Genomic DNA, 26,647 nt, shown 5'->3' with positions numbered 1-26,647 from the left:
TAACAACAAATCAAAAACTTTAATCAAACTGGTTTCCTCTCCACAGGCAGGGGGTTCAGAGGTTAAAGACTAAATGTTCCTCCGATCCAGTAGAGGAACACAGGAATCATAAAATGAAAGGTCTCTTATTGCTTTAAGAATTGAGACAAAGGAGAGTATAATCAAACAGAAACATTAAGAGGCTACTAGACAAAGAACCACACAAAGTTTCAACAGTGACACTGAACTCAAACTACAACATTCTTTAAACTAGTTAAACTAAGCACTTAATTTACAACCCAAACTCATTCTGCCATTGATCCATCTGGACATCCGACTAAAAGAAGACTTTCTATTTTATTTATTTATTCATCACGTGCCTGGATATCGTTGGCTTTCAGACTGTTAGTGAGACTTACTAAGTCTTTTTATTTTCAACATTTTCTGTCAGGCGTTTGAAGATTTATTATTCACTTGAGTTGTTGGAATAATTTAAGTTTTCCTAAAAAAATACTTCTGTGGTTCTTTGCCTGAGCTCTTAATAACAACTTCAGTCATAACAATGCAAATACTAACGCACATCATCTATTAGTGGTCATGACCTGCATTTTTAGTCTTCTAGAGGCCACTGTTGAAATGCTTTTTTGAATTTGAGGAGTGACTTTCCAGCTCTGAGAGTGTCAAAGCATTATCTGACTGGATTTTACTCTTAAATAAATCTAAAGAACAAAGAGATATCGCTAGTGAACTGTTAACAGTCTAAGCCCATTTTCCATTGCTCAGGATTCACCCGTCTTTAAAAGTAACCTGAGACAACAAAAACAAAAAATCTGATAAAAACTCTGCATCCAGATCAGCAATTAGGCTTTAATGTACCTTCATCAGTCCCAAACCCAGCAACCTCCAGCTAGGGATTAGGCTGTGGATGAAAACAAGCAGCAAAACTGATCTGATGACAGCATTTAGATTTTTACTTCACTTTGACTGGCCACACAGTCAAGTAAGATCCAATCAGGAGAGCTGCATGTAGCTGAAGAGCAGCGGGACCAGGAAGATCACGTTGAAGCCCACTGTCCCGTAGACGATGTAGCGGTAAGGCAGCTCCACCTCCATGTGCTGCCGGGCCTTCCTCAGGTCATCAGTGGGCACTCTGAACGCTCTGCACACCAGTGGGATGGTGATGGCCTTCATCAGCGCCCGCGTGGCCAACAGCACCAGCACTCCCACAACGAGCCGCAACATTACAACAGCCACCAGGCTGGGGCTAAGTGCGGGCATGCTGAGGGGAAGCTGGTCTGGTGTCAAGTCGGGCATCAGGCCCAGGTGGTAGTTGACATGGGAAGCCAAGGCAATGCCGGCACCAGTGCCCAGGATCTGAGCGGTGTCACCACGAGAGGTGCTCCAGGTGTCCAGGGTGAAGGAGAAGAGGCCCAGGCCCAGGTGGAGGGAGATGATGATGATTGGAGCGTAGCGGCAGGTCAAATTGAAGCCATCGATCAGGTCCAGTATCGGCAGGAAGAAGCACAGGATGAGGATGCTGTACAGAAACCCAGCGATGACGTCCTGAAGGAAATACAAAGACAGAAACTGTAAACAAAACAGCACAGCTGAGACTGTCATTGACATGTGTTTCACATGTGTGCAGATGAAAGCAACTATGTTGTGAATTTGGACTGAAACAAAGTGTATGATGTCAGAGGGTGGAGAAGTCTGAAAAGGGGACTGTAAATATCAACCATGTTCTAGTATCCTTCTTGGTAGGTTCTTCTTCCACAAACACCTAGGAGAATACAAGCTCAATTCCAATAAAGTTGGGACAGAAATGATAGAAATGTTTTCTCTCAGCCAAAGTTCATTTAAAATGGACTGAGGAAAAGTGGAAAACTGGTCTGTGGTCGATGACAAAAGACGAGAAAGCCCATGCGCTTTGTTATTAGCGCTCAGTTCCAAAGCCTTCTCTGATTGTATGGGCCTGTTCAGCGAACACAAATTTCCCTCTTGGCTAGAAAACATGATTTATACTGATCATGCATTCTGTGAATAAATGCTGAAACAACACAAGCAGCAGATTAAAATTTTAAACCTGCACAAGCTGATTCAGCAGCAAAATCCCTTTACCAGATAAGGGGTGCTATTATTAGGATATTTATTGGAGCATTTCCTTCAGATGGGAACAAGGAAGTGGATCAGCATTGACAGGAAACAGGAAAACGGGAAGATCTACATGCTGATGAACTCTGGACTCAAACACAAAGGTCACAGCTATTTATTTACTGATCTCTGGAGTAAACTGACAGTTGGCTTCTTGCCTCCTCTAAACCTTTCAAATCTCTGACTTCACCCCAGCTCCTGCTCAACGTCTCCAAGCTGTTTCTGAAATAAGTGACTCCTTGTATCTGGATGGCATTCTGTGATCAGTCTACTACCAATCTAAGAATCCTTACTACCCGACATGGTTCCCACATCACACTGACAGAATCAAAACCCTGACTTGACTTGACAGACATTCATCTGCAACACTGTACCCATATTAAATTAATTCACAATTAAACCTTATTTCTAGATAACGTGTTGTTCCACCAACAAACTTTACAAAAATGACATGAAACACAAATTTTACCTAAGCCGGATCTGTTCCCACGCCTCTGAGACACTGAAGCCTTATTCTTGCATGTTCTTATGTCTCTCTTTTGTTGTAAGAGAGACATGTATCTGGCTGTGTGTGTATGCTGATATAATGCTCAGTGTTCGCAACTGTTTGAATGTTGGGGAGGAAAAGTAACATTTCCTGAAGCACCACAGGGCAGACGGCAACTTAAGCAGCTCTTCAAGTTGAATGTCGGCCTGTGTGTGCGGCTACACTTTGGTTATGGGTTGGGGGAAAAATAACATTTGTAATTTTCTGTGCATTTTCTGGAGTTGATTTTGACGCACTAAACTAGAACTGATAATATGCAACAGTAAAACGACATTTTTTTGTGTTGTCCGAGATTAATTATATAACCGATGTGGAAGGATCGAGGTGCGATCTTTGAATGTGGTTTTAAATGGTGATCCTGCATTACATAGTAGGAGAGGTCTTTCGAGCCTGATCACAGTTGGCGCTCGTAGGGAAAAAAATTAAGCAAAGGCTTGCGTGCGATGAATGGAGTTCCGACAAAGAAAAAAAACCTGGTTACACTGGCAGCAGAAGCCTCTTTTGTTTGATTCATCCTCCAGCTGCTACGGGTGTAGCAAAAGAAGTAACGGTAGAGGAACTAAAGCTTATGTTTCAGTTTGCGTTATCACCCTGCAGGATGCGTATGGCAAACTTGACACAGTACCCGAGTTTATTCAATTATGCACACTTATGGCATGTAATGAATAATCCTAATCAGATCACACTGGTTTGCAGAGTGTATATTGAACACTGCCATCAGTGGTACTTATTTTTCTCCTTTAATGTATGTTATACATTAGCATACTGTGGCTTACACGTTTGCTATCATTATGCTATTCACGAGGTCTAGTAGTAATCACGTATCTTAAACATTACAAGAATGAAAAATGGGAATCCCTCAAGTCCATTTCTGCTGACAGGCTCAGATTTCCTGGCCATTTACGCACATGCCTACAGCGAAGAGACTCCGTTGGGTACGTTGCTATAACGTGAGTGCACACACTGTAAATTAACACCTTATCATTCCTCATCTTGCTAAGCTGGGTGTGTACACTATTTACTTTTGTGATTAGTGTCTGCTTTCCCTGGAAGGAGAAATCAATGATAGCCACTGTAACTTTACACCAGTTTCCATCCACCAGCCAGACACTGGAACATTGCAGCCATCTCTGGCAGGGTCAGCCCACTCGAATGGCCGCACTGGAAGGAAACTGAGGTCCTGTTAGAGTTTAAGTATCTATTTGGCTGCTTAAGTACATGTTGTGGTACGTGTAAGCCCTGAGCTAACAGTCAGTTAGTACCCCGTGCTGAGCCACGAGCGCCAGAGCCGCAGAGCTGGCGTCAGATGGATTGTAGCCCAGCAACAACTTGTGTCCCAGCAGTTCCACTTTTGACAGATGGTTCACTATAAGGACACATTTTGCTGTGTGACCATATCAAAATGAGTCAACAGTGAGATAACCAAATGACCTCTGAGAAGGTAACTGGTGCCAGTGCCATCCCACCTTCTCTCTTAATAGCACACACGGTGAGAGGCTGGAAGCTTTCAGCCATCTGTAATTTTCTCCTCCACTGACACCAATGTGCTGCCTGAACTAAAATTGTCCAAAAAAAGGGTGTGCCCTTAATGAACAACACACTGCATGTCATTCAGTAGATGCCTTAATCTTTACAACAAAATAAAAGAGCATTAAATTGTCAGAATGGGTGGCCTAAATGTTGAAAGAACCATTAAGAACTCTCTCTGTAAAACACAACCACATGTGCCTACTGCCTGTTCACTAAATTACTGCAAATGATGTACAAGTTCAATTCACGCATCAGTAACAAGTACATGATGTAAATTAACAGCTGCAGCATTATTTCTTAATCAGTGCAACTAAAGAGAATTCCCAATAGTACGCATTACTTTCTTGTTTCATTATTAGGCTTTAAAAAATATCACAAAGTTAGTCACTGACATTGTGATTTTCTTTTTTGAATTTTAAAATACTCAATGCCGGTTTAGCTACACGTCTTTGCTCTCTCTCTGCCCACTTTCCTGTCCATCTTCACTGCATCTGTCCACTAAAGGCAAAAAATAATAATCATTTAAATTTTGAGAGAAGACACAGGGAAGCAGCTGGAGGGAAATAACAGGATGTGGGCACATACACAGTTGATCGGTATGTTTCTAAGTTTACTAAAAATAAAGTTAGTGGAGTTACATCAGACTACTGGGCATACCAACATATTAAAAGCCTCAAAATCCTATAAATAATGTGATTTGTAAGATAGCAGAAGCATAATAATAATAAAAAAATGTTGCATTTAAATATCAAAACATTACAGGGAGCTAGAAATGGCATACAGTTCTCACGAACTAGTAAACAGTTTGCAGAACACACCATGATTATCAGGGGCAGAACAGCTTTTTGTCTGCAAGCTCTTCCTGTTCAACAAAGGAGGGGGGAAGCAGTTTGATTGGGCGTGATGATTTCCAGATCTCTTTAAGTGCCCTGCAGGCCTGGCACAGCAGACCGATAATAGCTCACCAAGTATTCAAGCTCCAGTCCCTGATTCCCAACAGTGATGTGGAGCCTTCAGCCGTCGGGCTAAGTCACAAGGAGGAAATGAGCTCTGTGCCTGTGCACCAGCAGCTCGAGCATTCTCAAGAAGGTTCACGTCTTTTCTCTTGACCTGAATGTTGTGTTTCTGAGGTCACTGTTTTTCAGGCGAGTCACACCTTAAAGTTCACACCCATTTTTTCCCCGTAATCCAATCAAATCTGAATAGACAGACATGACGCACACATGTTCAGAGTCACACCAGTTTTCAATTTTCAGGGGTATCTGTACCACTGAGAAGAAACCAACTTATGTAGAAAGATGCTCTTCAGAATTTTATAAGCTGGCTAAATGAGACTGTCTCTACAGCTAAACATTAAATAACTCCCACTTTACTAAAATAGAGGGGCTTATACTGTAGCACAAGTGACGGCATAAATGTTTCTTGTTTATATTCCTCAAAGCATTATGGTTGTTAATTGCTCAAATAAAGAAAAATCATGTTCTTACATACAGACCAAAACTTTATTTTTTATTGAATATATTTTTATTGAAGGCTAAAAGAGTCTTAAAGAATCGTTGTTATCATGGAATAAAAAGAAAACCAAATAAAAAGACTGAAAAAAAAATACCGGTATCATATTTGTCCAATTCTTGTTTTCAAACAACAGGCTTGAAATTCAAAACTGGTTCAACCCTATGTAATAAAACCTCCTGTACAAAATGATGTCACCTCTAAGCTCAATGGTTTTTGAGCTCTAGGACTTTGGTGTGATAATCAAGGGATTTTTTTTTTAACTGTGACAAAATCACTACACACACAAGTTAAACATAAATATGGCCAAGTCAAACATTATCACTGACTCAGAGAGAAAGTTACAAGTGACAGGGTCTTTATGTGTTCTCTCAGGCTGTGCACAGCCTGCTGCGCTCTCATTTGCTGAACAGAGCAGAAGGAGAGAGATCTGCGAGTGGAGTGGGACAGCAGGACCCCCATTTACAAGGCAGTGCTGTCCATAAATATTTCAGGAGGCAATTCTTAGAAAAATCTAATTAAATCACAAAATGTAGCGGTCTGCATGCTGGAAATGAGGTGAACTGAAGCGTAATAATCCATAAGGATGTGGTTCTATATTAAAATAAGAACACCCAAACCCCAGAACTTCAAATCAATACAACAAAAGCATGACTTACTGAGCAAACAAATATTCTTACTTTTCAACTTCTCAAAATCTGAAATCCATACCCAATACTGCAAAAGTACTGTTGATATAAAATAAAAAAAATCAATGTGACTACTACACCACACATGGCTTTATTTCAAGCTTTGTGTGAAATGGTGAAAAGCATGTGCACACCTTTCACAGATTATATGATAATGTCATTAGAAGTTGCACTGGCTGACCTGGCTAAATGTCACACAGTGCAAGTATGACATAGTTCAACTGAGGAGTTAAAATACAGATGGTGTGTCTTTATGATGTCATGGACCGCTGTACAAAGACATGGTTTCTTAAGGCTTACTTAAGGGGGAATTGGTTATTTTAAGGGACAATTAAGATCTTATAGATAAACTGACATCATTGCTTAAAGTCAACCCAGACCTGGTGTGTACTGCAACAGTTGCTATGGTTACAGACTCTTTTTTTTTTAACATATCCATGGTGAGACAGTGAGGAGAGCCAGCAGGAGTTTCTGGCTTGCTCACAAATACTTCTTAATCAAGAACAGTAAGCGGTCACGCTGCAAGAACGATGAGGACTTTAATATGAGAGACAGACAAATACATGCCATTTAAAGTATTTCACATAGTTTTCATACAAAACAATGTTAAAGCATCAAGGCCCGAGCGCCTGACTGCATAATTAGTGAATGTGCCACAGCTTGTGCTGATCAGCCCTCCCTGAAGTACTCTGTGCCACCTCTTTTGCTGCAGCTGAGCAAAACCCACACCCCACTAACCCAGCATTTACTGTTATTACTTGTTGATAAGCTGACTAAGTCTTATTGATCTCACAAGCAAAAAATATATTACTGTTTAAAGGTGCACTTTAATGTGAAGGAGTCTAGCTTTAATTTATGAGCTATTTTTTACCCATTTATTCTTAATATAGGGCCACTGGTCCTTTATTTATGTAGGCAAAATGACAAATTTGTCTCACAGGGCTACTGAGAGAAATTTAGTACGTGGATATCAATGTAATACAGGAAAACAGTAGATTCTTTTGCTTTGGAAATCACAAAAACTCCTCTGTTTAACAGTTTCATGTGATCTTTTGAGAACTCATTAAGTAATGTGGGACCCATGAGGGAGTGTTTTTCCTTGTCTTTATTTAAATGAATGCTCACTATTTTGACAAATGACATATAAACGTTGAATCAGTCCTGGATGTTTTTCTTTTAATTTTTTTTTTTTTTTTAATGACAGCTTTTTTCTTGAAAAACTCTAATAAGCTCCTTGGGGCATAACTGCTGCTCCTCAAGCAGCTGTGATTTTGAAGGCTGATTGTTGTCGCTCTGCTTAAATGTCAGGATCAATCGTCTCAGCACGCTCATTTCGACTGAACTGTAATCTGACTGACTGCTAAATTAATCATCTTAAACACCTTTCTAGGTCAGCTCTTGTCTATTTGTGGAGAAAACTGGACCTTTTTGTTTGACATGCAGCAGAGATATGAAACCATGTGAGCAGGCAGATGTGCATGTGGTTTTCACAGCGATACCACCTGTGGGCACTCACAGAAAGCTCTTAAAGGTCTCTGATGTGGAATTACTTTCTGAGTTTGTTTGGGAAGATGGTCAGCGTGCTGTAATGTCTGCTGGTCTCACACCACCATCCATCACTGATACAGTCATGACCACGGAGAATGTTCCCTCTGCAACAGACAGCCCAACCCCACAAGTGCACCAAGACTGACATCGTTTACCAGTGAGATTCACCCCCGTACAGACTACCAGACATCTGACCAAAACATCTGTGGTGACTCTTGAGGATTTTTTCACCACAGAAGTATTGATGTGTTTCTTAAAAATAAATCCATGAAAACATCTGGCATTCAAGCCGAGTCTGACTTCTTAAGCCAGGGTTCATGATTTTCTAATATATATGTATGAACTGCAAAAGGAACTTGATTCAGACTGACTCAGGATTGAATTCTATACCAGTCAGCACATACTGCTGGAGCTACAAGTAAGTATCTCCAGCTGGTTGATTTCATTTCCCCCCCATCTCTTGCAACCTATAGGACTTTGAGAAAACTTCTAATGCTGTAGGGAACCTGAGGTATACACACCTCTGTGGTGATAGATTTGTTATGACTGTACTCCGTTAACGTGAGAGCAGATAAAAGAAGCAGGGGCAAGTTTTTGCAGGCAAAAACATCAAGTGTTCCACTACTAATTCTCGCTGATGGTATATACAGGCCTAAGCATGCTCATGACAGAATCACTGGTCCAGGTTAGCTGAAAGGCATGGTTAGTACAGGTAGGCTCTAAACCAGGGAGTGGATAAGGGACCACATGAAAAACTGGGACTGTTGATAAGCTGAACTTAAATCTGCACAATATTAATTTTGTCTGGTGTTGAAGTTGGCTCCTTTGCCATCTTTGTTGCCTGACTCTTGACCTTTAAATCTATCTACTCCACCAGTGTGCTGATTCATGTGGCACCTTGGCAGAATTGAGCAGACAGTTAATCATGAGTGGGACTAACACTGTTGTCAAATTGTGTGCCAGTGCCAAGGAGCAGTAATAACAAACAGAAAATGAGAGAATGAGAAGTGAAATAATAACAGCAATAGCGACAACATCTACTGGCCTGCATTTTTAATATTGCGGTGTGTTTCACTTCCTCACTGTATTTGGTTAGTTTGGAAGCAGTGTCAGACTGAAGATTCAACAATGCAAGGAGTTGACAACTATGTCTGATATGAAACAACCATTACTGTTCATTTGATGACTTATTGTGAACATCACAGTTTGGTATATGTGAGGAGATGCACTTCCATAACTATGAACTCCACAAACAGCACAGAACTGCAGTGGTTCACCTACCTTCTTGTTGTTACCTTTAGCTGCCTTCTCAACATTTTAACACAGGAAAGCTACTGTTTGGACTAAAGTTCAGAATACACCTCCTGCTTAACATCAACAGCTCGAGAGGTTTCCTGTTCCTGAGCCTAGCTGTTAATCACAGTATAAAACAAAGACATTTTCAAGTTCCCATCCACTCAAAATCATGTTTCCATTATTGTTCCTTCCCTTGCAGTTGGACTGATGTATGTGCAGTGAACCTGTTCTCCTCTTTTCTAAGCTCACCTTAGATCTGAGGTTAACACAGGAACAAAAAAGCAGGATTTTGAAATGTCACTAGTCCATCCTCCAAGTGTGACATTTAAATATTTATTGGTCCCAAAAGTTTTAAAAAGAGAAAGAAAACAGCATACCTTTTTGTTAAAGTGCACAGAGACTTGAACAACCACTATTACACAATGACAACTAAAAGTGAACTAGAACAGACAACTTGTTAAATGGTAACTTATTAAAAAAATAAAACAATTACACATATCTTTCTTGTCTTAAAAACATATTCTTCTTTGTTTTTATTGCCAAATGGGAGTGCGTCATACACTACTATCCCAAAGGAGCAATAACACAGTCAATTATTTGCCAGCCGTTGCTGAATTGCTGAACCGGTAAATGGTCTGTGGTGCTGTCAGACTAGTGATCACTGTACAAACATATAAAATATAAACAAATAAATGCATCCAAAGCCAAAAACTACAACAGCCTTTAAAAAGTGTTGAAATACATTTTCTTTCTCAATAAAGATCCTCTGGTAAATGACGCTAGCATATCACAACTATGGACAGCTGTCTGAGAGAGGGTTGACCCTTTGAAGAAAGGTCAGATTGTTGGTAGTAAAAGTTAAACAATATTGCTGTGTGAAAGGCCTACCCTTCACAGGTTCTTATATTAAAAACGAATTGACACCAAACTACTTTAGCTTGGTAAACAGCACCAAAAACGTAAGACAGAAAGTGCTGGAGTTCTTACTCTAAAAGGTAAGAACTCATTACTTCTTCAAAAAATAATGTATTACTTTACTTATTTACTCCTCTTAGTTACTTACTTACTCCTTCATTATACTCCTCATAACCATACATTTGCATTACTCTGCAAGCATGCCCTGAGATGACGACTTCTCACAGTTAACAGTTAACCTTAACTACGTGCCCACACACTGGTACAAATCACTACTGTTGCTGTTCGTCCAACAGACCTGCTATGATGTTTAAAAACACAAGATGATATTAAACATGTCCTTCGTTTGGCAAGACTACAAGTCTGTGTTTGTGTGTGTGTAAGAGATCGATCACACTCACCAGCACCGAATGCATTCCCATGTAGATTCGGCTGGAACAAACCAGCAGACACCAGCAGAGAGCCAAGATGAATCCCAGTGTGGATGGGTACTGTGGAGGTGAAAGGAAAAAAGTTTAAAGACATCTAAAAAGCCTAAAAAAACTGAATTTATGATGGTGAAACACAGAAGCAAATAAATCTTCACATATACATACATATACATGTTTAATATTTTTACTTTACAATAACAACTAATTATGCATGACACAATGTTTAAGGCATGTAGTGCAAAATACAAATAAAAAAAACAAAGTGTATTCTGAACTGCACTGCGTGAGCATGCTTTGCTTTACATCAAAAAGTGCACTACTGTATCTGTCAGTGAGTCACTGTATCAAAGCTAACCTATCAAATTTGTGTTTATTGTTCTGTATTTGCATGTCAACAAAAGAACTCATGTCGTGGGAGCAGAATTTCATCCAGAACTTGTTCAGTTTGCAGCTTATAATGAGCCTTAAAATGTTTCTGTGATGTAGTGGATATGATTATCTGCTAATGTGTACCAGACTCAAATGTCCTCATAAATGTTTCAGTAATTTTGCCACTTCCTTATCAGATGCTCCTGGCCTGCAGCATTGAGAGGAGGGAGCCAAGGCGTGTTTACTTGTATAACACCTTTGAACAACACAAAATAACAGCCTTATGTAAGGCATAAAATATAAAAGAAACACATAGAAATTTGAATACAGATGAATAGGATTTGAAAAAAGGAAAAGAAAAAAAATACCTAATGGCAACTACCAACTAGCTAAAGTATCTATCGGACATTTAAAAAATATATATATAGATATATATTTATGTTTAAGCAATTTGAATGTCAACGAAGTTTATGGTACAATCTTGGTTGCCTACCATAAAGATGTAATTATGTCCAAAGTCAAAGGGCTGTTTTCTGTTGTTCCACCTGAATCAGCATTGAGGTATCGCTTGCTAATTTTAATTTCCGGAAGTTATGTTTGTAGGTGCAGTTCTATGTACATCACTAAATTTCTATTAATTTACTAATAAATACCAATTCAGTACATTTATATTCCAGTATGTACTTATTTGTAATACAAAGTTAGGAAAGCACTGTTTAAGTTGGGCCTTATGGTACCTTGCAGAGAAAAGAATGATTACAAGTCTTTCCTCGCAGTGAGGCATCCAGCTTTTTCATTTGATGCTGGTTTTGGGTCAGTATTTGGTATTAGAAGTTACCCGAAGCCTAACTGGATCAGAGCATCCACAGATTCAGCATGCAGAAAGACTGAGAAAAGACACAATGAGTGACAGTTTGACTGGAAGAGAAGGCAGAGGATACAGTGAGCTGCTGAGGTTTGCACACTTGCTAAAAACCTTTTGCGTTGCTTGCTGTGGATACTCTGAGTTCAGATGGCTCATATTTCCTCTCTCAGAACAGAATTACAGTACTAATCCCACAACATCACAGCATCTCCCAGCACTGTGGCCTTCAGGGGAAAATGAATCATGAGAGCTACCTGATGGTGCTTGGTGAAGGCTGATTAAACAGAGATAAGATACTGATTTATGGGGTGACACACTTGACACCAATTTCCAGTGAATAATCCTGTGATACTGCAAACAGTTGCTCACTGCAGATGAGGCAGAAACCTTACTAAATATACAGCTATGAGACAGCTGGCTTAAACACATTCTAACAAACCTGAAAGAGCTTTTATCAGGGTTTTGTTGCATTTCTTGGGCTTTTTTTTTTTAATGACTGGCACCAGTGTGAAATTCTGGGTCATGGCACGTAACAGAGACTGATAGTAAAAATACATTTTACTCCAACTTTCTCCATTTAAAATTTATGGAACCAACTGTTTTTGTAATAAAAGATATGATTTGTTCCTAAAAGTGTAGCTACTGCAGACAAACCACAGCTAACCACAGCAGCACCTTTATTCAAACGTATGCTCTCACTGCAAAGTAGGGCTGCCACAAACGATTATTTTGATAGTCGACTAGTCACCGATTATTTTTGCGATTAGTCGACTAATCAGATCATCATCCATTGGAGGTACAGCGTACAGCTTATTGCACCAGCAGCATCTGGTCTTATATAACTATCATTAGCTTACAGCTTGAAGTGTTTGTGCTAACTAAAAATAAAGACAAGATGGCAGTTTATTAATTTTTAATGAAATTTGCAGATTGTTTCGGTGAAGTTTAATAAACTCCTTGCTTTCTAAAATATAACAGGACACTGGAGTATATTCTCCAGCGTCTCACACTTCTGATAATCAGCTGTCTGCTTGACAGTTTTAGCTGTGCAAAAACTATAACTTTAATCTCAGCCAAACCAATTTACTCAGGAACAAATAAAATACTAAAGAAAGCCAAACAATAACATTTTTAAGTTATCTAAGTGACTTATATATATATATATATATATATATATATATATATATATGTTTAACCTGACTAGCGAAAGACGGCGGTGGGTTTGAAAACGATTTGCCGGGAGTCCGGTGTTCTCACGGCTCTAGTTAGCCTTGCCCCCGCCTAGCTAACGAGCTAGTGGGTAACAGACGTCTCCGAAAACGTCGGAGCGCTTTTGAAAATACGTGGTGTCTTGATAAACCGAGCAGATATTTGAGGTTTACACAGCTACATTCTCGCCTGAAAATATGTTAAATGTTTATTTTGTGACCCAGAAAGAATAATAAGAGTAAAGTTAAAACTAACTAGCTGCCGCCATTGTTGACAACTGCGCTGGGCTGCGCTATGAATTCTGGGACACAGCTTCTTCTTCTTCGGGGTTTAACGGCAGCTGGCATCCTTGTACATGCAGTGCTGCCATCTTCTGTTTCAGTCCGTTATTACACTCTTAAATCCTACTACTCATTCCTGCGTCCTTTGTGATCTTACAAAGCTTCAAACGATGCGTCGACTATTAAATTAGTCGTCGACGATTTTAATAGTCGACATAATCGTGACTAGTCGACTAATCGTGGCAGCCCTACTGCAAAGTATCATATGCATATATTTGTGTATATAATTGCGGTTCATCCCTATCTTTAGTGGGGTTTTTAATTTCCACGTAGGCTGTCAGAGGGCACAAGTTACTGTGTTTTTGATTATTTTTCATGACAACAGTATACTAACTAAACTTAAAGGCTAACCCTGCACACTAGAGATCAGTGGGTTTAAAATGAACCAAATGGCACACTAAAGCAAACCTTCTACTCACACTTATGACATTTGTGGAAACCAAGCAGGACTTATTTTTGTTATGCAGTGAACTTCACTAGCATCTAAATCATTGCTCTTAGTTTCCTCAGTCACGGTAGATAAAAATGGGAACCTCCTTGTGACCAGGAAACATCAGTGGTTGCCCGGTGATTGCACTGAATTCCTTTGCATTCAGCGACTGACAGCAAATAGTTGCAGTGACCAAGTGGTTTCCCAGAGGTTGAGCATGTAACACCCTCAAACACTTCTGAACTCAAGGCACTTGGACAAGCTACTAGGTTGGACACAACCTGTGTCCAAATTCAATTTATAAACACAGACATATTGCCAACTAATGCAACTGCAATTAATGTGAGTCAGTCTGGGTGATTGATGAGCGCAGCTCATCTGCAATGGGTCTCTCTGCAATAGGGGACTCGACTTAACAAGGCTGCCATCTGGTTGTACTCTGGTTACATTCCTATATATAAACAAGATTTCCAAGCAACTGTCATTTTGCACTTAAATCAATTACGTCAGTATTTATGGAGCAATTTCTGTTTCAGCTCTATGAGGTTCTTATTTGACTGAAAGTATTTTAATGTAAATATCTGTATGTAAACAGCAATTGATTTGCAACAGCTTTGTGGTTTTTGCCTATTTATCACACTTAATTGTAGTATTAACTTCAACTGATTCGATCATAAACTGACAGTAGATTCTTACTGCTCCTTCATGCACCAAAGCTGCAAAGAACTGACTTTGACTGTCTACAGATCTGGTTCCCATCTTTAAAGCAAATATTTAAATGGCAACAAGACTCAAGTTCATTGCACACTGTCACAATAATTTTGGATGTGTTCTGGTTTCCAAACACTGTTTTCTTTAGTGTTAACGGTGCACTGCTGCTGATACTCTATGCAGTAAGCAAAATGTAACTGAACTGAATAGCCATAGGTGGCAACATTGGTGACAATATCTCATCCAGCTTCAAATCAGAGCTGGACTAATGCCAATCTACTAATCCAGTATTTGGATGGATATTAGTCCAGTTCTGACTTGAGAAATACTACATCAGTAGATCCATAATTGTCAACATGCTACATTAGGATGCAGAACATTATACATTATAAACATATCAAAAACACCAAACACCTGCCTAACAGACACTGGAATTATATTTTAGCCATCCACATTCAGAGTGAGCAGTAGGCATCTTTCTTGAGGACAAAGTACAATATTGCACCAGAAAGGCGACTCTTTAAAGCATATCCTACATTTAGCAAGACTCCCGCGAGACTCTTCTACAGGTGTCTTTTTAACCAGTGAGTTTTCAATTATAAACTCTAAGACCTTTTTCAAGAATGGGGTCAGCGGAGAGGGAGGTTCTGGTTGAAAAATAAAGCGCCTTTATGTGTGTGGATTAGCTGTGAAGCCAAGTCAGATGCAGGAGCCTGACACACAGATTGACACTGAGACTGAGAAAAATCAGCTGAACTTCATGAGGGGGGCGGGGGCTGTGAGGACACCATCAAACACCGTTCTCTGGATGCCCGTAAACACAAAACGTGTCTCTGGTTCATGTCTGCATATCCACTCTGGCCTCGTGTCTGTGACCACAGCAGTGGTGTGGCGGTTGCCTCATGTAAAGCTTTATGGACATGGTGAGCTTTCTTCTGTGGGTTGTGGTTCCCTGCACACTGCTTGCTGAGCCTCAGTGCTGAGTTTTCTCAGTATTCTCCCACATGACATATACTGTAAATATATAGGTCTACACACACACACACACACACACACACACACACACACACACACACACACACACACACACACACACACACACACACACACACACACACACACACACACACATCCAAAACACACAGTTCCCAAGGTGTGCTGTGTTTGACTTAGAATAGTGCCAAGATGTAAACTGAACTGAGTGGAGGCTATGCACAAACCAAAGTTGTGAATGACATTCTCATGTTTGAACTATAACACCGCACTGTAGGACAGCCCTGACCTGATTAGTGATAATACGATTTATAGTGTTTAGTGTGGTTGCTAGAAACTGCAGCTTGAAACATTTGCAGTTCAAAGTGTCAACCAGAAAAACAAAGGCTTTAACAATGTGAGCTGCTGATCTGTTAAAGGAGATTTGGAATCTTTTGAAAGAAACTATTGTTTTAGTTGCTCCCTTTTCATTTCTGACATATCAGACATAGTCCACGCTCAACTGATTACCTGATTTAGGAGCATCTATTTAACATATTTACATGACACATTTCTGAGGTGATGTCAGTCAGTAAAGGCACTTATACTCAAGTAGTTGCTAGATACTCTGAAAACCATACCTTTGGGTAACGCACTTTTGGGTTGAATACGATCCAAATAACATTTCAGAGATGGACAATGTCGAAGCGCAGGGTTCAGGTTAATATTGGAGAGAAAGACCTACAAGCTGGAAAAGGCTCGGCCACACCTTTGTATAAGCATAAACAATAAAAAAATGGACAGACTCACTGATAGGGAAAACATTAAACAGTAATAAACAAAGAAACAGTTACAGGCACTCCTCACTTTTATTATCAGTCAATCTTCCAATTCACTAAATCATAAACTCTTTCATCTATAAAATGATTCTCTCCTTTACTCCATTATTCATTTCATAAAAAACACTAAAACTAGTGAAAAGGCCCTTCTGCATTTTAAAGTTATGCGTTCTCATCAGAGTAAAAGAAAAGAATATTTCATCAATTTATCAGCCGTTTACCAACATAATTACAGTTTAATCAACTACATTGGGCAACTAAGCATCATCTAAAGCCTGAAGACTTCCAACTTACATTTATAGTCTCACTGGACACTTTGTTCCACACACCTGTTCAGCTGATTTTTAAATGCAAAAATCAAATTAGCCAATCACATTTCTACAACTCACTGCATCTAGGAACACAAACATGGTCAAGACAACCTGCTGAACCTGATCAGAAGGGGGAAGAAATGGCCTGTATTTATATAGCGCTTTACTAGTCCCTAAGGACCCCAAAGTGCTTTACATATCCAGTCATCCACCCATTCGCAGCAGATGGCCGCCCCTCCCTGAGCCTGGTTCTGCCGGAGGTTTCTTCCTGTTAAAAGGGAGTTTTTCCTTCCCACTGTCGCCAAAGTGCTTGCTCATAGGGGGTCATATGATTGTTGGGTTTTTCTCTGTATCTATTAAGCGCCTTGAGGCGACTTTTGTTGTGATTTGGCGCTATATAAATAAAATTGAATTGAATTGAATTCACACACATTCACACACAAGAAAGGTGATTTAAGTGATTTTGAACAATGGCATAGTTGTTGGTGCCAGATGGCCTGGTGTGATCTGCAGACATCAACCGCCGCTTGGGTTTAGAGAACAGTCGAGAGTGCTTCAACTGATAAGAAGGATTGTGTCATTATAAGGAGTCATAATGACAGCATCAATATAAAGACTCACAAATGTCAGAAAACTACTGGAGAGAGATTGCAGAAACTATCAGGAATTGATGTAAGTGAAAGTAGTAGAAAAACACAAGGGACAAATATGTTTATGTTATGTGTCCCAGTTGAAAAAGCCTACAAGTCTTTCTCTTCATGCGTTTCTTCTTCCTCTCATCAGGAGTAGTGCTGTTTTGTTTTCGTTTGTGCCACACAGAAGGCCCCACAATCGATGAATCAGCACTATCAATCATATCATAATATATTTACGTGGCCAGTGAGCCCAGTATCAATTCTTACACCAAGTTTAAACAATTATAGTTCAAACCTGGTGATCATAATAAAATAATAAATACTTTTAATAAATAAATAAATGTATTATTTTATAATAAAAACATTATTATAAAAAAATAATAATTTTCAAAAAGATCATTGATACAGTTTATTAATTTCATTTGGTGAATAGCATTCCTTGTTTGATTTGTTTATTCCCTGACTTCCTGTCATTTTCCAAAAAGTGCAAAACAGCTTGTAAAGCTCAAGCTGCAGTTAGGAAATGCTATACTGTTAAACTCATTCATGCTGGCAGGAAAAGCTGCAATGCTCCCACCTTATGTTCCTGCTTGAAGACGGAAGTCTCACACAAAGCCTGTTGTTTGTGTTCTGAATCAACTGGACAACATCACAAAACTTGCTAACAGCCATTCACTAACTTCTGTAGTATATGCAGCACTCTTTTTCCACGGCTAATATTATAGCCTATTACAAATTCCACCATCAAACTACTTTGTTTCCCTCTTTAGCCTTCTATATACCCTTCAGTCATCCTCCTCCTTGCACTTTACTGTATTAATCCCCTCTCCGTGTCTCTAAACACTTCAGGGCTTTCTCTGTTTCGTGCCCTCTAGTCTAATTTTACTTAATCTCCTCTCATTCACTAGCTAATCTTTTCTCTTCTTCCTCGGCTCAACCTCATTCTCTTCTCTTCTCAAACTGCTTCTGTCCATTTCTTCATCAACTCCTTCAACTTTAATCTACAGTATCTTCCATAGCCCGACATCTGACTCGAGTTACTGTCTGAGCAGGAGGAGGGTGTCGGGATGGGAGGACTGAATGGCTGCGGTCCATCTAAATCCAAACATTCCTGCTCTGCTCAGACAAGTCGATCAGGGAAGCAGAAGGAAACTTCACAGAGAGGCTAGCAGCAAAGAACAACTGGAGGGATGCATGGGATAATGGTATTAACAACAACTCTGAATTGCAGAAACAAGCTATAAACCTTTGGGGCTTATTTTCCATAGTTTCTTTTTCCTTTTTAAACAGATTTCTGTAAAGTGATGACACCACCAAACGTCAGAGACAAGCCGATGCTCTTAATGAATCACAAGTCACACTACACAACAGGGGAAATTACAGTAGCTGATTAGCTGGAAAATGACAAGATCTGTCTATATTAAGCTAGATTTTCTTGCTGTGTGATTAAGCGCCTGAAAATGTAACCAGATTTTTTTGTGGCTAAAATAGCAAAACTAACATGGCCAGACAGCTGGTGCCACCAGATGTCAAAACATCTAAAAGATGACAGCTTTGGACTTCACTTGACGTTCTGTAACACACACCAGACACACGACACAAACATTAGTGTGAAAAAATTCTTCTTCATACACCAACTGAGAACCAGCTTGCATAATTTTCAGAAATTTACAAGCCTGGAAAATTTCAGTGTTCGGCCTTTTAAACCCCCAGTTAAGGGAACACTGAGGAGAAAACAAATACATGAATCTGATTCAAAAAGTGAGACAGAGGTCAACATCTTATCTGGTGTTGCACACACGCGAGTCAGCGGTTTGTATTGTTTGGTGCTGAATAGAGTTTGGCTTGTTCAGAGCGTGTAGTGTGAAAGAAGTTTTTCAAACTTCTTACACGTTTCAAATTTAGGCTGTCAAACACAAAGAGAGCTGTAGTGACAATAAAGATAAAAGCAGAGTCCCAGACACTAAATCAGTCTTATCTCAGTTGTTCACTGGAAGGTCAAGGGGCCAGCTCTCCTGCTCCGGCTCAGACAGAGAGGCTGAGTGTACTAACTCTGCTGTGATTTCAACCTCAAAAGACAGCAATCCCAATCCCACCTATTTCACTTTACAAATCTTCACATTTCTCTCTGTAAATGACCCACACCACAGAATATACTGTCCAAGGTTTGTGGTTAATGATTATTTTCATTATCAGTTAGGCTGCTGATTATTTTCTCAATTATTTCATCTATAAAATGTCAGCAAAAAGTTTTTCAGGTCACATCTTCAGATTTTTTAACCTACAGTCCAAACCAAAACTTTCAGTTTAGCGTCACATATGACAAAGAAAATCCTCACTGACCACAGCCAGAGTAGGATTTAGTGACGAGTCCGTGCAGAGCAGTTCCCTTGAGCAATACTGCCTTAGACATGCAGTTAAATGTAGATAAGCAGTCCTGCAATCAGCAAGAACCACTTCAGATAAATGTACTTCATCCTGTCATTTCACCTTGGTAAATATAGTGTGCAGCAGAGCTAATGGTGAGAGTTTTTCATATACACTGGTATTTTTGTTTATATTAATAAAACAGAAGAGCTCATCTTTGTAACATGTAGATAACCACTGTCAGCAAAAAACAGCTCTCGGTAATCAAAAAGCAGGCTATGCAAATCAACCTATCATATCCTGTTCACTGGAATAGGCAGATGTCTTTAGCAAGAACCACTTCAGATAAATGTACTTCATCCTGTCATTTCACCTTTATGTCCTATGTTAATAGTTAATCATTTGAGAACAACAACAACTAGTATACTTATAGAAAATCAGCAGCAGCTATAGATATATCATTCAGAGATTAATCAGCTGTTCAAAGGATTCTTTAGTCTTGTTTTGTTGATCGGCTCATTAGATAATTGCTCAGTGGTAATTGCACTTGACTTTCAGGTTACACTTTTTCATATTTATCGGAGAACCATAAAAAAAAGTTTAAAAAAGTAGAAATTAGAAAAGTTTCTGTCGCTAACAAAAATGCCTGCTAAAATCTTGTCGAGTGTCTTTTCTCTTTTTTTTAAATGAATCAAACAGTCGTCCCACAGCTTGTCGAGCATGTTCCTCACTGTGTGGATGCACAGTAAGACAACAGAAGTGGACTCACAGACTGAGGTTTTGTTTTGTTTTTTTACAGACTGGACAGAATGTGGTGTTGTTCCTCCAGGCTGAATAGGAGGAGATGAAGGAAACAATAACAGAAATGGCTTGTTAAAACAGAATTTCAGCATTAATGTTATTCGAATGATTTTGGAGCATTTTAAAATGTTTTTAAAATTTTAACAATGCCAAAAAACAGAAAGCTGAATATGGGCTTTCAGCTAATTATCATCAGTTGTGTAACTACTGATCTGCATAACTGATGCTGCTGACAAGGGACTTACATTATCACGTTACCTTTTGCCAACTTCCTCACTTTTGCAATAATCATTTAAGTATTAAAACGATTATTCCAAAGTCACAGAATTGTTAAAAGACTATTAACAGTCACAGAATTTCCCAAAATCCAAGATGGGCAATTCTAAAACATTAGCTGCTTATTTTATCCAACCAGCAGAGTAATATCAGAGAAAATTAACAAATATCACGTCATCAAAACTGGTAATGGGCTTTCTGGGCTTTCTTTTTAGCTGTGTTTGGGGTGTTCTCCTCCATAGGGCAGTCAATTGTAGTCAGGCTTTCAGTCTTTGCTGTAACTATAGCAAGCATGATTTCATGCAGTAAATTACCCAGTCAAGAGTCAGCTTTTGTCTTCATGCAGCTTCCATAGTCACCCCACAGCTGCTGTCACTATATCCACTGACCCAACAGCTCATTAATTGTTAATGATGGCACTTCAGAAGACTGACTTCAGAGGGCAAAGTCTCAGTGACATTGTAGAAAAGACTGCCACGTGGTCAAATGGGTTGCGAATAGCAAAAGGGTGCATGGTCAGGTGATTACATGGAGGATCATAGGTCTGACATCAAATTACAGACATGTATAAAATAAGGACATAGCTCCCAGGTCTAGAAAGTGAAGCTAATGGCAAATAGGGCTGCTCAATTAATCGAATTTTAATCACGATTACGATCTGGGCTTTCAACGATCATTAAAAATGACTGAGCCGATTATTAGCCCCTCCCTCATGCTTTACTCTCCGCTGCTCCATGTGGCAAATCAAGCGCACTGCTCTGCATTTCGAACACGCGTCACAACAATTAAGAGGACCCGAGGGAAGCTCGGAAAGCTAAGCAGAAGTTATTTGGAGAGGAGTGGACTGCCGTTGGTTGAAAAGAGAGGTAAAAAAAAAAAACTTAAGTGGTGTGGAAACATTATGGGTTCGCGGAGTCAGACGTGGATCAAGTAGACACAGTGTGTAAACTTTGCTATGGTGTCGTAGCTGCACCACAGAGCAACACTGCAAAGTTCACATTTTTCATTTATTTCTTATATTGTAAACATTTGCACTGTTATCAGTATTTGCACACTATTTTATATTATTTTTTAAAGTCATTATTCAATGCATTGTTATTGTTAAACCTTTAAAGCCGGTCAGAGCAGCATGCTCGTTTTGTGTAACTATTTTTAAATCCCTGTAGAACCTGAACGCTAAGCTAGCACAATAAATTTTTTTCCATATGAAACCAGAGGAGTTGTACTTACTTCTTATGCCATCAGCTTGTCCTCGGTCACGGTTTCCTTCCACATATAGCTTTGCAAAAATTGCATAAAAAGAGCTTGCAGGAACAAAAACATAATATTCCAGAAACACGCTTTGCCGATCCGATCAGCTGTTCTTAACACTTCCCACATTGAAAAAGACATCAACGTGAACTATCGCAAGTGACGTCATTTTTGCGGAAAATTTAGTTTTTTACTTGTAGGCCTTAGAACTCGAATTGCACTGCTGGAAATAGTTTATTTTGATGCACATGCACATTCTTTGCAAATTTGCATCATAGGATTGTTTTTTTGTTTTTCCTGCAGTATATAAAAATTGCTGTATCTCCAAAAATAAAACTATGAAGACACTCAAAATAAATTTCCTGTTGTTGTAAACTATTTTTTGCAACTTTTTTGTATTTAAAGTTTTGAGGGATAAACCTCTTAAATTTCTCCAAGTAGAAATATATGTAAAAACAAAAACGATTTTCAATTTTTTTGTAGTTTATTGCACTTTTTTGCAATTAATGTAGTTACTATGGACTTAATGCATACACATTATTAAAATATGGGCTATAACAGTTGTATTGATGTATAGCAACTTGAAATGCTCCCACAAATGGCACTACAGCATGTAAAAAAATAATATAAGCTCTGGCGGACGAAATAAATATCGTCAAATAATCGTGATCTCAATTTCAGTGAAAATAATCGTGATTATCATTTTTGCCATAATCGAGCAGCCCTAATGGCAAAGTGCCTTCAACATGCATTCAATGTGTTAGACAGGTGGGGGCTTTGTGGTAGTAAAAAGAAATCTGATTGAACAGAACTCTATGGGGAGATGGCTTTCAACGCTCATGATCTAGACCTTTAGTAAACATATTCTTGATGTGTTTATGAGCTCCACTGCTAGTTTTAGTTCTTACGGAGTACAATATTATGTCCATTTTGACAATTATGGTGCCCATTCGAGTCAAAAGGAACTAAGCGCTGTATACTTTAGGGTAGAGCTGGGCGATATGAGATTTTTTCATATCACGATATGTTTTTTTCATTTCAGGCGATAACGATATCTATCACGATATAAGCCAAATAACTATATTTGTAAGATTTAAATGTGCTGTTGCTCACAAGTAAAATGTGAAATAATCAGCAGCTTGTTTTTATTTAAATATTTATTTCCCATAATAAGTTCAACAGGGTAGATGTACTTAAGGAACATGAGACTTTTTCAGATAAATAAAGGCAAATATTGCAAACTACACAAAAGGCAGCCGCTAAAGCGTTTAAGTTTCAAAACAGAACAAACGAAACAGACTAAATTGTCAATTCCACTTAGAAACAAAATATTAATTCTAAAAATAAATCTTAGTTTGTTTTACAGAAGAACAGACAAAACTGACTAACTTTTGTCAATATCAAATAAACTGAGAACTAAAAGGAAATTCTCAATCTCTCCTTGTTGTATAGCTGAGCTTTTCAAACAGTTTTAACAGTTACTTTAGTCTGACAAAAGCCGAATGACGAATTAGCGCTTCCAGTCAGAGACTGAGGCTACGTCCACACGTACACGGGTATTTTTGAAAACGGAGATTTTCCGTTTTCGTTTTAAAAAATAATCCCGTCCACACATAAAGGCAGAAATGAAGGAAAACGCTGCTATGAACATGCCAAAGCAGCAGGTGGCGCTAGATTCCTAACCGTGCAGAAATGTTGGCCAATCAGAAGTCTAGAAGCCTCGGTGGGAAAAAGTAAACAAAGCTGGGGCATAGAAGCAGAACCGAGTCGTATGTGTGGAGGGACAGTAACTGTGTGTATATGTAAGCATTTAAACACTGCAGAGAGTAGAATTAACAGTAACAGTAGTGTAGAAATTCATTTCACCGAAACAATAACGTGGCGCACAGTGTGACGCATGCACCAGTTTATTGTATTTCCAGACTTGCTTTCGGCACAATTTACAGTGCATGCTACTCTGTTTTTTGTCAGACTTGAAATAGCCGAAATACCTTCACACTACGGAACTTCTATGGCTCTTCCGTTCGACAATCTCTCCGGCATTGGAACCATCATCTGTTTTCTCTTCGGTCACGCTCGGTTGATTTTTCTAGTCGGCACACTCATTTCCTCCGCTGGCTGCTTCCCAAACAAACACACGTGCGGCTTGGCACTTGTGCTGTACCTAACAAGTCACGCGAGGTGACGCTGCGGCTGTGATTGGTTCGGCTCTGCGCTACTTAATTTAGATTGGCTGACCTTTTTTTTTTTTTTTTTTTTTTTAAGAGGACGAGAGCGGCGAGGTCTATCGCGATAGCTTAATTTCTCTATCGAGTAAAAGTTATATCGCGATACATATCGTTATCGTTCTATCGCCCAGCTCTACTTTAGGGTACGCCTATCTTATAATTGACAATTTGCTAAAATATGAGCATGCTGCGTCTCAGTTTCAGCTGAATTGCTGGTTTTGCAGGTTAAACTTAACTGTGGACAATTTTCACTATTTCCTAAACTTGGACCCAACTAATGGAATAAATCCACAAATTTGGGCTCATTACATACACATCGGTATTTGTACTTATGTGGTAAAAAACAAAATGCCAGCGGGAGTATCTGAAGCTCTGCTATTTTGCCATGATCTCACAACTTAGAATATGATATGATCCAGTGTCTTCATTGTAAATTCTTAGTTTGTGAAACACTTTGCTGCTTTAAATACTACATAAATCCATTTTCTTCTGCTTATCCATGTTTATCCGATCCCTGCTGAGGCAACAGGCAGGGTACACCCTGGATAGTTTGGCAGTTTGTCACAGGGCTAACACAGAGAGACAAAAGACACAACCCCACTGCCTGCATGTGTTTGGACTGTGGGAGGAACTGGGAGTTTCTGGAGGGAAAGCAAGTAATTAATAATAGTTTAGATTTGAGTAAAGCTGTTGCACTGTAGTGCAAATAAAAATATATTAATAAACAGTATATAAAAAATTTGAATGTATATAATTAAAAAAATTAAATGTTGGTAATCAAGTAATAAGCAGATATGTTGTATAATTTAACAAAAGCTACAGAAATGAAATTGTTTTTTCATCTTCTTTTGACACAAAACTCCTTTTAATAAAATATTAGATCTATTACGCCTGTAAAGAGTCGTGTCTGCAGCTGGTGTGCGTGCAGTTTCCACGGTTGCAACAGAGTACATTAAATGAGGGGTGAAGATTCGATTTTACCCACGTGGCAGAGTTTCTGTCACTCCACCTGCGTTTCCTGTGCTCTCAAATGAACCCTAACGATTTCACTTGCGTATAAGGAAAATATGCTGTCAAAATATTATAAAATATGACAAAGCCAACTTCCTTCGTCTTTTTCACTGAAATTAAGAGGAAGTGGCTCCAAACAACTTCTCTTATATCCAACGGCGTGACATCCAGTTTGTGTGTGTGAAAAGGGACTTTACCTCCCAACGGCCGTAGGTCATGAAGTACAGGGCGAAGGGGATGGCTGTGCCGGACATGGCGTGCGTGGACGGCATGCTGTACTCGGAGTTGTAAAACACCTCCACTTTGACCACAGGCGGTGAGGCCGGTCGGGACCAGCCGAGCACATCCTTGGTACACTGTCCCAGGTACATGACCCAGACCCACACCATGATCAGTCGCCTGCTGACGAAGGCTTCCACGTTCCACGTTATGAATGGGAAGAAAGTGATGTAGAAAGTCTCGTTTCCCAGCTCGGTTCCGAAAGTGAAGAGATAGTACAAGAAGCGGTTGTCGATCAGGAACTCCTGCCCGCCGTCGCCCGTTAGAGAATTCTTGCGGAGTGGCTTTACCTTGCTGCTTCCTGGGGGACCCAAGACTCCTCCGAACTGGCTCTCCTCACAATTGGCTACCCGGGATAAATCTTGCGCGGACCCGCTGCGGACGCCCGGTCCCGCGAGGCTGCTGCCCACACCAACCCTCTCTCCCCCGGCGGTCGCCGCAGACACCGCTGTCCCGTTCTGTGACGGGGTTTCACCTTCATCTTTAAAATTTTTAGCAACGTTAGAGTCCGCAATCCTTCTCCGAAGCTTCGCTGACGCCGTTTGCATTTTCTCTCCTTCCCCAGCTCCCACATTGGACAAGTTTTCTCCGGCGACGCGATGATGACAAGCGCCGTTGTTGTGCGAGTGAGCCCGGTCCGCTACCTTGCTGCTGCTGGTGGTCGTAAACGTGCCCCGTACCCCGCAAATGTTCTGAAAGCGGGCGACAAGGTGAGGATCCTGGAGGCAGTGGCATAGCTCTTTCATTTTCTCCATGTTTTAATTCCCTCTGACGACTCCGAAGTAGCCGAAGAAACGCGTACTCCGTTACTTTCTCCGAACTGTGGATGCTAGCTCCCGGCTAACGTTAGCGAGCTAACCCGTACATTATGGCAGAGCGGCACTCAAAGGTGAACCCTTGAAGCATTTGCAAACGGTAGAAAAATATGACAACAACTTGAGTCGTTTTAAAATAAGAAATTCCGTTTTCAGTTGAACCGTATCGGATATAAAGAACCGGAGGGCTCCTGCCGTTTGTCTGAGCCTGGATGCGATAAACGTTCCGCTATGTGCAACTGTCAGATACACGAGAGGTCCGTGGAACGCGCCTTCCCCGTTGCCTTCAGGTGCTGCATGAAATGTCACAATTCTTTCCCCAGTCAACTTCAGAACGTA

At 39.8% G+C, this 26,647-nt stretch overlaps 1 protein-coding gene across 1 annotated transcript; it reads right to left on the bottom strand.

Moving 5' to 3' along the window:
* Positions 1-465: 465 nt before the first annotated feature.
* On the bottom strand, positions 466-26,561 carry sgpp1b (sphingosine-1-phosphate phosphatase 1b). The gene is made up of 3 exons (XM_080871345.1): positions 25,412-26,561; positions 10,569-10,658; positions 466-1,542 (listed from the first exon to the last, which is right to left on the bottom strand). Exons 1-3 carry the CDS (start codon positions 26,246-26,248, stop codon positions 991-993), a joined length of 1,479 nt encoding a protein of 492 aa, XP_080727471.1. The 5' UTR covers positions 26,249-26,561; the 3' UTR covers positions 466-990.
* Positions 26,562-26,647: the final 86 nt, after the last annotated feature.

The sequence above is a fragment of the Rhamphochromis sp. 'chilingali' genome, assembly GCF_963969265.1.
Source record: "Rhamphochromis sp. 'chilingali' genome assembly, chromosome: 21".
Lineage (NCBI taxonomy): Eukaryota > Metazoa > Chordata > Actinopteri > Cichliformes > Cichlidae > Rhamphochromis > Rhamphochromis sp. 'chilingali'.
This window is presented reverse-complemented; position numbering and strand designations above follow the sequence as displayed.